Raw genomic sequence first — 15,189 nt, forward strand, 5'->3', positions numbered from 1 at the left:
TGACAAGTAATGACTAAGCATCTTCTGACATCTTCTGCCAGTAACTGCTCTGGGAACTTTCACAGGTTGAACTCATTCATTAGATATAAAGGTGTTTCCTACACGCCACACACTATATAACAGGCCTTGAGAATATAAAAATGAGAAAGAGATGTTGGTTTCATTAAGTTTGTAAACTCAAGCAGTCAAATAAATGTTTAACAGAAAATAAGTTCATGAGAATGGTACAGTGAGAGACAGAGGATCCATTTGGGGAAATGTGGAAAGGCACCACAGAAGAGGTCAGACTTGAACTGGCCCTTAAAACATGATTCAGGTTTGCCAAGCAGAGCAAGGAGGAAGAGGATACGCAAAGATGGAGAGCTGGGAAAGCCTAGTTGGAGTACAAGCTGCTAGAGGAGAGTGATGGGAGATGAGATGATTTAAAAAAACATGAATGAGTATTTCCTACCGAGGCCACTTCTCCAAAGTTGAGAAACAAAACTAACCTATCACAAACATAAAAAATACAAGTAGCAACTTAGGCCAAATGAGCAGCAGAGGAGCAATTTCCACATGAAGGAGCAAGATAAAACTTCAGAAAAAAACTGCAGAGACAGGCAAATCTACCCAAGAAAGAGTCTGGGGTAATGATCGTAAGATGATCTAAGAACTTGGGAGAAATTAACTTCTACACAAAGTGAAAAGTTAGAAGTTTTCAGAGTTAGGAAATATAAAGAACAACCAGAGATGAAGAATATAAAAACTGAAATGAAAAATACATTAGAAGAAATCAACAACAGATTAAATGATACAAAAGAATGGATCAGTGACCTGAAAGAGAGTAGTGGAAATCACTGCTGCTGAACAAAGAAAAAAGAATGAGAAGAAATAAGGACAGTTTGAGAGACCTCTAGGACATCAAATGCACTAATAATTCACAGGGGCCCCCAGAAGGAGAAGAGAGAAGGCCCTGGGAACATATTTGAAGACCAAACAGCTGAACCTTTTCCTAACATGGAAAAGGAAGCAAAAATAAACAAATGGGACCTCATCAAATGTAAAGGCTTTTGCACAGCAAAGGAAACCAACTACAAAACAAAAAGACAATCCATAGAATCGAAGAAAAGATTTGCAGATAATGTATCAGATAAGGGATCAACCTCCAACTGTTTATATAACATCCTATATAAACAGCTCATACAACATCAAGAAAATGCTCATACAACATCAAGAAAATAAACAACCCAATTAACAGAACTGAATAGCCATTTTCCCAAAACAGAAATGCAAGTGACCATCAGGCACACGAAAAGATGCTCCACACTGTTAATCATCAGAGAAATGCAAACCAACACTACAGTGAGGTATCACCGCACATGGGTCAGAATGGCCACAATCAAAGAGTACACAAATAATATATGCTGGAGAGGGTATGGAAGAAAAGGAACCTTCCTACGCTGCTGGTGGGAATGCAAACTGGTGCAACCACTATGGAGAACAATATGGAAGTTCCTTAAAAAATTAGAGTCACCACATGATCCAGCAATTCCACCCTCAAGTATATATCCAGAAGAGACAAAAGCTGTAATTCAAAAAAATACATGCACCCCAATATTCACAGCATCATTTACAACAGTAAGACATGGAAATAAGCTAAGTGTCCATTAACAGATGAAGGGATAAAAAATATGCACATACAATAGAACATAAGTCACAAATAAGAATAAAATAATGCCATTTACAGCAACACTGGGTGGACCAAGTAAAGAAACATTTACTTCTAAGTGAAGTAAATTAGAAAAAGACAAATATTATATATCACTTATATGTGGAATCCAAAAAGAGATATAAACGAACCTGTTTAAAAAACAGAAAACACAGACTTAGGAAAAGAAAAACTTATGGTTACCAAAAGGGAAAGGGAGCTAGGGGAAAGGATAAATCAGGAGTATGGGATTAAATATACCACCATATATATATAAAATAGATAAACAACAAAGATTTAAAGTATAGCACAAGGAACTATATCTGGTATAACACCCTACAATGGAAAAGAATCTGAAAAAGGTATCTATATATATGAATCACTTAGCTGCACACTTGAAACACAACACTGTAAATCAACCACCAGTTCAGTTTAGTTCAGTTCAGTCGCTCAGTCGTGTCCGACTGTTTGCGATCCCATGAATCGCAGCACGCCAGGCCTCCCTGTCCATCACCAACTCCTGGAGTTCACGTCCATTGAGTCAGTAATGCCATCCAGCCATCTCATCCTCTGTCATCCCCATCTCCTCCTGCCCCCAATCCCTCCCAGCATCAGAGTCTTTTCCAATGAGTCAACTCTTCGCATGAGGTGGCCAAAGTACTGGAGCTTCAGCTTTAGTATCATTCCTTCCAAAGAACACCCAGGGTTGATCTCCTTCAGAATGGACTGGTTGGATCTCCTTGCAGTCCAAGGGACTCTCAAGAGTCTTCTCCAACACCACAGTTCAAAAGCATCAATTCTTCGGCACTCAGCTTTCTTCACAATCCAACTTTCACATCCATACATGACCACTGGAAAAACCATAGCCTTGACTAGACGGACCTTTGTTGGCAAAGTAATGTCTCTGCTTTTGAATATGCTATCTAGGTTGGTCATAACTTTCCTTTCAAGGAGTAAGCGTCTTTTAATTTCATGGCTGCAGTCACCATCTGCAGTGATTTTGGAGCCCAAAAAAATAAAGTCTGACACTGTTTACACATTTATTTCCGATGAAGTGATGGGACCAGATGCCATGATCTTCATTTTCTGAATGTTGAGCTTTAAGCCAACTTTTTCACTCTCCTCAACTATGCTGCTGCTGCCGCTAAGTCACTTCAGTCGTGTCCGACTCTGTGCGACCCCATAGACGGCAGCCCACCAGGCTCCCCCGTCCCTGGGATTCTCCAGGCAAGAACACTGGAGTGGGTTGCCATTTCCTTCTCCTCAACTATACTTCAACTTAAAAAATTAAAAACGAAGATGAGCAGAGTAGGTGTGGCAGAGAACCGTCAAGCAATGGAGTGTGGACTTCAGATGATATCACTAAGGGCTTCCCTGTTGGCTCAGATGGTAAAGAATCTGCCTGCAATGCAGGAGACCTGGGTTTGACTGCTAGGACAGGAAGATTCCCTGGAGAAAGGAATGGCTACCCACTCCAGTACTCTTGCCTGGAGAATTCCAGGGAAAGAAGAGCCTGGCGGGCTACAGTCCATGGGGTCACAGAGTCAGACACGACTGAGCGACTAACACACTTTTACACACTTTAGGGTTTTTAAGCACAAAGAAGAAAAGACTGAATGGGTTTTAGAAAGATCAGTTGGTCAGCTGGGAGAGTTAGGAGATCATTACACTTGTATAGGCAGAAAATGAATGCTTCAAAGTTATTTAAATATAAATACCACACAATATGACATTTAGGGATAAAAACTGATAGGACTAAATGACTGACTGGATACAAGGAGGCAGGCTAAGGAGCAGGGAGCACTAAGCATGGTGCCCAGGTTTTAGAATGGTGCAGCTGGACAGATGGTGATGCTACGCACCAGGATAAACAGCGGTAGAGCCAGTTATAAAATTCGGCCACCAATCACTGAGTGCTGCTGCTGCTGCTAAGTCGCTTCAGTCATGTCTGACTCTGTGCGACCCCACAGATGGCAACCCACCAGGCTCTGCCGTCCCTGGGATTCTCCAGGCAAGAACACTGGAGTGGGTTGCCATTTCCTTCTCCAATGCATGAAAGTGAAAAGTGAAAGTGAAGTCGCTCAGTAAGTGTCCGATTTTTAGCGACCCCATGGACTACAGCCTACTAGGCTCCTCCATCCATGGGATTTTCCAGGCAAGAGTACTGGAGTGGGGTGCCACTGCCTTTTCCAAGTGAGACAGTGATTATTTCTTCAACTTTACAGGCTGAGTAAGATTCAATAGGCTTTAGTAACCTAACCAGGGGTATACAGACATAAGTGGTCAAGCCAGAATTCACATTTCAATCAGTATGAACTCTAAAGACCATGCTAGCTTCCTAAAGGTAGAGTTGATTCAACTTTTAAATCCTGAAAGAGACACAAAAGGATGAACAGAGTAGCAAATTGAAAGGATGTGGTAGATGCAATGTGGGATAATATAAAGAGGCCTCTGTTCAGGCAGATCCCACACCATTAACGGAATAGGCAATAGGAGGAAACATATACTAAGCAAAAATCTCTTTGAAGCCAGCTAATTTAAGAAAGAAAAGAAAAAAGCACATTCGTGGATACTATCACAGAGCAGTGAGGAGAGAATCACACCTTGATCTGGGGAACATGCAAGAGATGGCAGTATGAGAAACGGAGACAGCACGACTGCAGAGGCAGTGGTACCCAACGGAAGGAGTAGTGCTACAGCCAAAAACAGAGCTGAAGTCACTATCAGTCTTCACAAGATGCAACAAAAAAAAACCCCAAACCTGAATGTATTCAAGCCTCTGGTTTAGACCTTATCACCATTATAGGCAAAGGGGACTGGATGGAGGCACAGCAGTTTTCAAATTTGCTGCAAACTGGAAACGCCTGGGGAGCTTTAAAAACTACTGCTGATGGCTTCTATTTTCAGAGATTCAAATTTAATTGATATGAATGAAATCTAAGTATCTGGAGTCTTAAAAGCTCCCCAGTTGGATTCTAATACACAGCGAAATTTGAGAACCATAAGGATAGAAGTTACACGATACCACAAGAAGCATAATTATCCAAATCCACAATGTGTAATATGCTAACAGAGTCAAATGAACCACTCTTTTTCAAAGTAAGTGGTAGAAAGTACTGTAAGGGTAGAATCAGAACTCCTTAGAGAATTTATCCTTCCCACTTCTGGGGTTTGGAAGAAAAGTTATGACCAACCTAAACAGCATATTAAAAACCAGAGATAATACTTTGCCAACAAAGGTCCATCTAGTTAAGGCTATGTGGAGACCTCAATTATAAAGAAAGCTGAGCTTTATCATGTTAACCATCTTAAAGTGTATAGTTTCGTGGCTTTAAGTACATTTATACTATACCATCACTATCATCCATCCCGGAGACAGATGATTGAACATCCATGATTAAAAATTTTTATTGAAATTATTTAGTCATTCATTTTCTGACTAATTAATTAATAACATTCACACAGTTCAAACTTCAAAGATACAGAAAAAAGATATAAAGTGAAAAAACTCCCTCAGCTTGGATCACGGCTACCTGATTCCCCTCTCCAGAGGCAACTTATCATATATGTCCAGACATATGCTATACACTTAAGCAAATTACACACACGCCTTTTTAAGACAGTGCGTGTGCTTAGTCACTTAGTCGTGTCTGACTCTGCGACCCCATGGACTGTAGCTCCCCAGGCTCCTCTGTGCATGGGATTCTCTAGGCAAGAATACTGGAGTGGGTTGCCATTTCCTTCTCCAGGGAATCTTCCCCACCCAGGAATTAACTGAGGTTTCCTGCATTGTAGGCGGATTCTTTACCAACTGAGCAACCAGAGGCCCCTTTTAAGGCTAACTAATGGTACATGTTATCCAAATTCCACACTTTGATTTGTTCACTTAAAAATGTATCTTGAAACCTATTGACTAAATAACCTCCCTAGGTCAAAGGCCAACACAACACCCTAAAGAAGCTTGTGGTAATCTCCTCCACCTAAAATCAGCTCTTACTCGTCTTCTGTCCATGTGACACCCTGTAATGCCAACGATCATTTTATGTATATAACCCAGTTCATTAACTAGATAGACTGCAAGCAACTTGTGGAAAGGAGACATGCCATATAATATAATGCTGTGTAGCTAATAAACCCTTAGTAAATGTTCTCAAGCAAGGGATCATCAGTGAATACAAACAAAACCATATAATAATGATATGGCTTGGGATATAAAATTTTAACTTTTAATTTACCCTTTTCATTTCTTAGTTGGTTTTTTGGTACTCCCAAGCTTGAAAGTACTTCCAATATAAAAATTTCCTGCAATGTCTTGCCCCTAGTGAACATGTACATTCATTTTACTTCTTTGATAATTTCCTTCTCTAAATTTTCCAAAACCCCTATTATTTGGATACTAGGTCTCTTGGACCAATCTTTAGTACTGTCCCTTTTTTTCTCTTTTACTGTTCAATATTTGGTCCCCTTCTGGGGAGCTCAAATTTTACCAAGTCAAGGTATAAAATTATTCTGAGGCTTTGCTGAGAGCAGTGATGTGATCAGTGAAAAAATCTAAAGTTGTGTCCCATACTATTCCACCTAATAACATCGTGTGCATCTTCGAGATGTTAGGATGTTTAAGAGAAATCCATAAATTCTGATTCACGTCCTCGGAGACTGAGAATGTACATTAACATAAGAAAGACTGAAGTCTGGCTTTAAGAACTTTTGAAACTACCTCGAATTCAGAATTTCCAAAACTTAACTGCAGGATCTTTATTTTTTAAAAAACTTGTATTAACATCTCACAGAAGATAAGCGTTCTAATGAAGAGCTGAAAAGATGCAAAAAGACCTCTAATTTGCTCAATTCTGGGTTCTAAATTTTAACTCTACAATCCCAGAATACCATTTAACCTCCAGGAGCCTCAGTTTTTTTAGGCTAAATCTTTTAACACCAAAGACACCATTTTAACACCATTTAATTGGAAAAGTATATAGTACAGATTTCCTTTTCTTTCCGATCTCTTTTTAGTTCACTGCTCTTAATAAATGAGTTTAAGTTTATCCTATTTTTAGAAATGGCAAAGCTCAGAGTACTTTTCATAATTGTTTTCAGATTTCTGCTAATTTTTTTGGCCCAGGTAACCATACAGCTCAGAATGGTCCTCTAGTTTATGTTCTTATCCCAGAAAAAATATTAATGTCCACATTCAATATAAAAAAGCCCCCGGATGATGAACTTTATGTCATTCTATCTTTAGGGCTGTTAACACAAGTTCTTTTTTATGTTGCTATATTTGGAATAAAATTTTCATAAAAAAAATGTACTGCCAGAAGTGACAAAAATTCAAAGGGGTTTTATTAAAAAATTAAAATGTTTTTCTAGTTGTTGTTAAGTCCTTCAGTCATGTCCGACTCTTTGTGACCCCACGGAGAGCTGCACACCAGACTTCCCTGTCCTTCACCATCTCCCAGAGCTCGCTCAAACTCATGTCCACCAAGTCAGCGATGCCATCCAACCATCTCATCCTCTGTCACCCCCTTTTTCCAATCTTTCCCAGCATCAGGGTCTTTCCCAATGAGTCAGCTCTTCACATGAGGTGGCCAAAGTACTGGAGTTTCAGCTTTAGCATCAGTCCTTCCAATGAACACCCAGGACTGATCTCCTCTAGGATGGACTGGTTGGATCTCCTTGCAGTCTAAGGGACTCTCAAGAGTCTTCTCCAACACCACAGTTCAAAAGCATCTATTGTTTGGTGCTCAGCCTATTTTATTGTCCAGCTCTCACATATGTACTTAACTACTGGAAAAACCATAGCTTTGACTAGACAGACCTTTGTCAGCAAAGTAATGTCTCTGTTTTTTAATATGCTGTCTAGGTTTGTCATTGCTTTTCTTCTAAGGAGCAAGCAACTTTTAATTTCATGGCTGCAGTCACCATCTGCAGTGATTCTGGAGCCCAAGAAAATAAAGTCTGTCACTGTTTCCATTGTTTCCCCATCTGTTTGCCATGAAGTGATAGGACCGCATGCCATGATCTTCGTTTTCTGAATGCTGAGCTTTAAGCCAACTTTTTCACTCTCCTCTTTCACTTTCATCAAGAGGCTCTTTAATTCCTCTACACTTTCTGCCATAAGGGTGGTGTCATCAGCATATCTGAGGTTACTGATATTTCTCCTAGCAATCTTGATTCTAGCTTGTGCTTCATCCAGCCTGGAATTTCACATGATGTACTCTGTATATAACTTAAATAAGCAGGGTGACTATATACAGCCTTGATATATTCCTTTCCCAATTTGGAACAAATCTGTTGTTCCACGTCTGGTTCTAACTGTTGCTTCTTAGGCAGGTAAGGTGGCCTGGTATCCCCATCTCTTTTAAGAATTTCCCAGTTTGTTCTGATCTACACAGTCAAAAGCTTTAGTGTAGTCAATGAAGCAGATGTTTTTCTAGAATTCTCCTGCTTTTTCTATGATCCAACAGATGTTGGCGATTTGACCTTTGGTTCCTCTGCTTTTTGTAAATCCAGCTTGTACATCTGGAAGTTCTCGTTTCATATACTGCTGCAGCCTCACTTGAAGGATTCTGAGCATGTGAAATAACTGTGCGGCAGTTTGTACATTCTTTGGCATTGCCCTTTCTCTGGGATTGGAATGAAAACTTTTTCCAATCCTGTGGCTACTACTGAGTTTTCCAAATTTGCTGGCATACTGAGTGTGGCACTTTAACAGCATCACCTTTTAGGATTTGAAATAGCTCACTGGAATTTCATCACCTCCACTAGCTTTGTTAGTAATGATGCTTCCTAAGGCCCACTTAACTTCACACTCCAGGATGTCTGGTTCCAGAGTATTTATTAAATATTTGCCTAACTTTAGTCAAAGTATACTATGCTTACTTAAGGAGAAATGGCTTAACTGTTATGGACAGAATTGTGTCCCCCCAAAATTCATATGCTAAAGCCCTAATTCCCAATGTGACTAAGAAGTTGGGGCTTTAAAGAGGTCATTAAGGTTAAATGAGGTCCCAATGGTGGAGCCTTAATCCACCAGAACTACCGTCCTTATAAGAAGAGGAAGACACACCAGAAACACACAGGCACACGGAGGAAAGGCCGTGAGAAGAAGGTGACAGGAAGAAGCCAGCCACCTGCAATGCAAGCCAAGGAGAGCGGCCTCAGGAGAAACCAAATCTGTCAATCAGTTTTGGACTTCAAGTCCCCTGAAATGTGAGAAGAAAAATTTCTGTTGTTTAAGCCACCCCATCTGTGGTACTCTATTATAGCAGGCAGAGCAGACTACGACACAAACATCTCAGAAAACACATTCCAAACTCCTCTTACCTGGATATGCATATCTCTCTAACTTGCTGAGGTGTGAGAGCAAAAATAAAAAACTTCTCTTGAAACCGCTGAATACTGCTTTGAACTGGGGAGAAAAAAAACAAAGGTAATATTCCAATAACAAATTCAATAATAGAAGAACCTACAATAACCAGACACTTCTGATAAAGACTCTGCCAAATTTTGAAATTTTTATTGTTAAAATACACCAAAATGAAGTACTAAACTACATGCATCTTGGAGTCATGAAAGTAAGGTCACTCTAAAGCAGGTTCAATTTTAAGCATTTATCATTCTTTATTGTAATATTCTAATTATAATCAAAATATAACACAACCCTTCACAATTGTTACATTTCATCCTTGACTACAGTATCTTCTAATAAAGTCTGAGGAAGTAAAAAAACTCTCCCCAGGAAAACTCTGGTTAAGACTCGGGAGTTTTTGTTTCTTTCTTTGTTGTGTTTCGTTTTCAACACTTTATACTCAATTACATACACAGAGCATTCATTTAAGAGAAAATTTAAAACTTTGAAAACTTCTAAGTTGGGAGAGTTATTAAGACATAAGTAATTTTGAACATACAGAAGATTATGCAGTTCATAAAGATTATCTAACGAAGTCATTCTTCAGAAGTGTTGTTTTTAAAAATTGAAGTGTATTTTCTTCACAAAGAACTTTTCATCGTTTTACACTGACCCATTATTCAATGATGTTCTAGTACTCATTTAAACAATGAATGCCTTCAATGAACACTTGACTGAATACGCATCTAAATTCCAATAATCAATCGGTTACAATTATCACTAAACATTGCTTTATGAGAACGTTTAAAAATAATCCTATGCACACACCAAAATTTTATGAGATTTAAACAGAATATAGCAAACTTGAATCAACTGAAATAATTTTATCTTTACAAAAACAATCATATTAATTATCATCAGTGATGTTTAACACTAAAATACTTTTCATTCTATAAATACATCGGCCACAGAGATCATTTGGGGAGGGCAGAGTGCTGAGTGTTCATGCTTCCTGTGAAACAGTGGCTTTAATTCAGAATTATGAGTGATTGTTCAGTCACAGCAATCACTCCTTTCCTTCCCTCTCGCCCTCCATCTTCACCCCTGTCACCAGTTACTCATTAAGTTCTGTTGTTTTGCTTTGCTTTTTTAATTTTCTTATCAACTGCCTCCTCCCTATTTCCACTACCACCATCCTATCCTAGCAAAACCTAGAATCACTCTGTACAAATGAAGGGGCACCCGTGCCTCTCTGTCCGTCCCTCACCAGAACATCAATGCAGAGTTGGTCATCCTTCGTAAAACTTTTTCATCATCGTTCCCCTGCTGAAAAATGCTAAGATCATCTTATCTCTGAATGAACCATGTCCAAAGTCCCTTATTTATAAGAACCTCCGTAACAATGTCTTTCCTAGCAAACCTACATTTTCAATGTCTCCCGAAGTCCTGCTCTACTCAAAGCAGTTTCTTCACTGTCAGGACTCAGAACTGTGCCATTTTTATTTCTACTCCTTTGACTACTCAAATCTCTCCTTTCTTGATGTCTACTCTCCTATAAACTCCACTGATTCAGAGCAGGCACATTCATCCTTCAAATCTCCCTCAAGTTATCACTCTTACTCCAAGAAGTCTTGATTAACTTTTCCATCCATTAGGCCAATACAATATTTGAGCTTTAGGTTCATAAATTATAGGGTTTCACCATACAAGCATATAAATTGCTTGCTACTTTTCCCTCACCTTAACATTCTCTCTCCAACTAAAGAGTAAAATTCCTAAAGCCCACGCCATACTTCTGACTTCTCTACAATCAGGCTACATGACCATATCCAAATTAAACCCTCATCATGTACTTGTTATGAGATTACATTTTAATGGCTTTACATTAATGTGTGTATCACTTTGTTATTGTTGTTGTTTACTCGCCAAGTTGTGCCCAACTGTTTAGCAACCTCATGGACTGTAGTCTACCAGGCTCCTCTGTCCATGGGATTTCCCAAGCAAGAATATTAGAGTGGGTTTTAATTCCCTTCTCCAGGGTATCTTTCCGATCCAGGGATCAAACCAACGGCTCCTGCCACGTCTCCTGCATTATAGGTAGATTCTTTACCACTGAGCCATCAGGGAAGTCCATTAACTGTTAACTGTACCCAGAGGCTTAATGAGTATTTCCTAATATTCAGAAATTTAATACTATGAAAAGATACTGACCTTCATTACTCTGTCACCTACCAGACTGCTGCTGCTGCTAAGTCGCTTCAGTCGTGTCCGACTCTGTGCAACCCCAGAGACAGCAGCCCACCAGGCTCCCCCGTCCCTGGGATTCTCCAGGCAAAAACACTGGAGTGGGTTGCCATTGCCTTCTCCAATGCATGAAAGTGAAAAGTAAAAGTGAAGTCGCTCAGTCGTGTCCAACTCTTAGCGACCCCATGGACTGCAGCCCACCAGGCTCCTCCGTCCATGGGATTTGCCAGGCAAGAGTACTGGAGTGGGTTGCCATTGCCTTCTCTGTACCTACCAGACTACAAAGATTAAAAGACCAATGCGGATAAAGTACAAGGAAAATAACACATTCATACATCATTGGAAATAGAAACTGGTACAAAGCTTTTGAAGCAACTGCCAAACTTCTCTACAAAAGCTGAATATCAAAATATTACATAATCATACTCCCGGACCCAACAAATCCACATCAAGGCATTTACACTTTGTGAATATGCAGTGCGAGTATTCAGAAACATATGCAAAAATGCTCCCAGCAGCAATGGCTGTAAGACTGCAAGAATAGTGCCCAAGACATGTTATACATTAAATACTTCTGAATAAATAACAACTGAAAACGTACATCAACAGAACACTGGTTCAGCTGTGGCACATCTACAAGAAGACAGACCTACTATAATCTACAGATGCATAATTTATTTCTAAGAAATACAGTCAAGTCGTCAGTCCAGGTTCGATGCACGATACTGGATGCTTGGGGCTGGTGCACTGGGACGACACAGAGGGATGGTATGGGGAGGGAGGAGGGTTCAGGACGGGGAACACATGTATACCTGTGGTGGATTCATTTCATTATTTGGCAAAACTAATACAATATTGTAAAGTTTAAAAATAAAAAAAAAATTAAAAAAAATAATATTAAAAAAATTAAAATGGGGAAAAAAAAAAGAAATACAGTTAAGACTGTCATAGCACAGAACTCCAGAAGATGCTTTTCACAGTAGATTCAAGTAGAATAATGCCCTTCTCCTTCCACCAGAAAAGTGGCACAGTGGCTCTGTGGTTAGAAAGGGTTTTTTTTAATAAAGAAAAATGAGAATTTTTTTTAATGAGAAAAAAAGATGACATAATATGCCAGAGAAACAGTTAATTAGTGATAATGACTCTAGCTGAGTAATAACTGTGGCTACGAGGGACTCTTCCTTTCTGTTATGCTTCCATGTCTGAAGTTATCAATTACTAGCATAAATTACTTTTGTAAACTGAAAAACAAAGTGAAGAAACTTTAAAGAATCAAAGACTCAACACTTTGACGGTATTTCATAAAATATTAAACACTTCAATACATCAACATGTAGATGCTTAAAAAGAAGAATGAACAAAAAGAGCTAGTCACAGACGAATATATACACAGTATACCACATATACATTTCAAAAGCAGGTTAAGTGAACATCAGTTTTTCTCACACATATATGGTAAAACAAGCAAGAGGAAACACAAAATCCAGAACAGTGATTTAACTCAAAGAGGAAAAGGCAAGAAGGTTTCAAAGATACTGGCAATGTTCCTTTCCTAAAAAATGGGTAGTGGTTTCACAGGTTTTCATTCATAGATATTCTTTATAACAATGTCTTTAATATATTCTTTTATACAGACTGAATATACACAAATTTTTAACGAGAAAGGACTTCATCATCAAAAAAAAAAAAAACAAACAAAAGAAACAGAAAATAGAGGAAAAAAAAGACAAAAACACTGCTAGTGAAAGCAAAAGCAAATGAGAATAGCTACTTAAGGGAGAAGAGAAATTTTATTAATTTGGTTTCAGATTAGGGGATAATTCATTTGTTATAGTAAAACCTCAGCTATAGAGAAATTCATATAGTATTATTGTATACACTCACTTTCTAGATGCAATAGTCTATCATTTTAAATGTTAATTTTATTTAAATAATTTTAATAGAAATAATACCAAATTGCAAAACTATATAATAATGTATCTTCTTTTGTGCAGACAGTCTTGTTTAGCATCTACAGATGCACCCTGCTGTAACAGTGAATCCCTCACTAAGGGGCTATTGGTTTCAACGTTCCCAAGAGGTTTTGGAACATTTTTTGACTTTTCGGTTGGCTTTTTTTTTCCCTATGAGGGCTCTTCCAGTCTTTCCCATGTTGTTAATTAATTCTTGCTCAACAGTGTGTTGATAGCTTAGAAATCATCTAATCAACTATATATTAAATCAAGAATACACAGACTGGCCGAAGGATGCCAAAAATATGTGCTCTGAAATATGGTTCTGGATCTCTTTCAATTCATAAGGCTTTCTACTTCTCATTTCCCAAATATAAGTAGGTTTCTCCATAATAGTGTTTCAAATAAATGGATTTACCCCAAATTTTTATTTTTACAAGTATTTTCAACATTATATAACCAAATCATTAAAACTTAAAAGCAATTCCTGAATGTCACTGCATTGCTTTAGACAGTATGAAACTAGCCTTTTTTAGATCACTGTTTTATCAATCTAAGAATATACATTAAGAAAATAGTTTTCAAAAAAAAAAAAAGAAAATAGTTTTCTTTTCTTTCTTAGGGAAAGCAGGATAAGGAAATGTTTAAGCCTTGTTTTAAAGCAAGAAATCAGTTTATAAAGTTTACAGAAACAATGATAAGCAGGACTCCTGAATAATACATGCATCGACAATTTTTTAGCTCAGGAGCAAAAGATTGTAAGTCCCAAGGTTATATGTATTTCTTACATTCTAATGTAAACTATGAGCAAAAAGCTGGTTTTCTTCTTAATCACTCTTCAACACAAAATGCCTCCAGTATTATTAACATCATTAAGTCACATGAGATACAAAAATTTTAGTAAATTTATAAAAAGCCTACTACCTTCCTTTAACCTTACTAAGGTTAATGAAAGAAAAACTTACAAAGAACATGGAAAATTAACAAAATTCCTATTTCTGTTTCTGAACACAGGGAAAGCATGAAACAGGAAGCACTCCATGAAGCCTCTTCAGAGTTCGCCGCCTGGTGCCCCACTGATGCCAGGGGCAGAGAAGACACCTTGCTGCGTCTTTTCTCCATCTCCAGTCGTCTTCCTTCCAGGCACTCAACCTTCCACTGGAACCAGGACCCCAGATGGCCTCTTCTTCTCAGTCCTGCCTTTAACCATATTTCTGAGGAGTCCCTGGAGGTAAGGTCACCTACACACACTACTAGTCTGAATCCTTCTCCAAACACAAAGAAATAATTTTGCAGTGATTGCTAAGAAACATGTGAATGAACCATGATGCTACATATGTACACTGATACAAATCAAAAACCATGAAAAAAGGAGAAATAAATTATGGAAACATTTTAACCAGATAAACGAACCTGGTTAAAAATGAAAGTAAAACCATAACAGAAACAGCTAATACATATTTTAAATGTTTGTTCCTGTTATTAATTTGAAAAATGAAAAATCTAAACAAGATACAAACTGGAAGAAAAAATGCAGTGAGAGACAGTCTCTCGTTTTGTGGAGTTCAAACTGGCACAGCTGTACTGGAGACTAATCTAACACGATGTTATCAAGAGTCCTGACTCTATGATGCAATAATTCTGCTCACAAGACTGTGTAAAAACAGTAAAACATGAACAAGTATAGAATTCTTATTTCAGAATGAATGTAATGAAGGGATAAAATACATTATTCTACCTGCCTGGTTCAGCTGTGCTAAACAAAACAACGTAAGGAGCCCACCACTATCAGGCCATGTTGACCCCATTAACCTCAAAACTTCCTTCTAGCTCAACCGAGATGTACAAGTATAATCCTATACAAAATGAAAAAAGCATATTAATATATTTAAGAGAGTTTTCAGATGACTTGAAACAAAAAAGCGTTTTTCCTAGGATGGACAGGAAAATCATCTCCC

The 15,189-nt window shown here is 38.2% G+C and overlaps 1 protein-coding gene across 10 annotated transcripts in view; it reads right to left on the minus strand.

Moving 5' to 3' along the window:
- PIAS2 (protein inhibitor of activated STAT 2) overlaps positions 1-15,189 on the minus strand; it is a 104,876-nt gene that overhangs the window by 55,039 nt on the left and 34,648 nt on the right. For all 10 annotated transcript variants that reach the window (XR_008706602.1, XR_008706601.1, XM_055559325.1 and 7 more), the window contains one exon: positions 9,011-9,095. Coding sequence is in view for 8 of the 10 variants with exons in the window: in XM_055559325.1 (XP_055415300.1) it covers positions 9,011-9,095 (85 nt within the window). In the remaining 2 variants the exon portion in view is untranslated. The remainder of the gene's footprint in view (positions 1-9,010; positions 9,096-15,189) is intronic.

The sequence above is a fragment of the Bubalus kerabau genome, chromosome 21 (genome assembly GCF_029407905.1).
Source record: "Bubalus kerabau isolate K-KA32 ecotype Philippines breed swamp buffalo chromosome 21, PCC_UOA_SB_1v2, whole genome shotgun sequence".
Taxonomy (NCBI): Eukaryota; Metazoa; Chordata; class Mammalia; order Artiodactyla; family Bovidae; genus Bubalus; species Bubalus kerabau.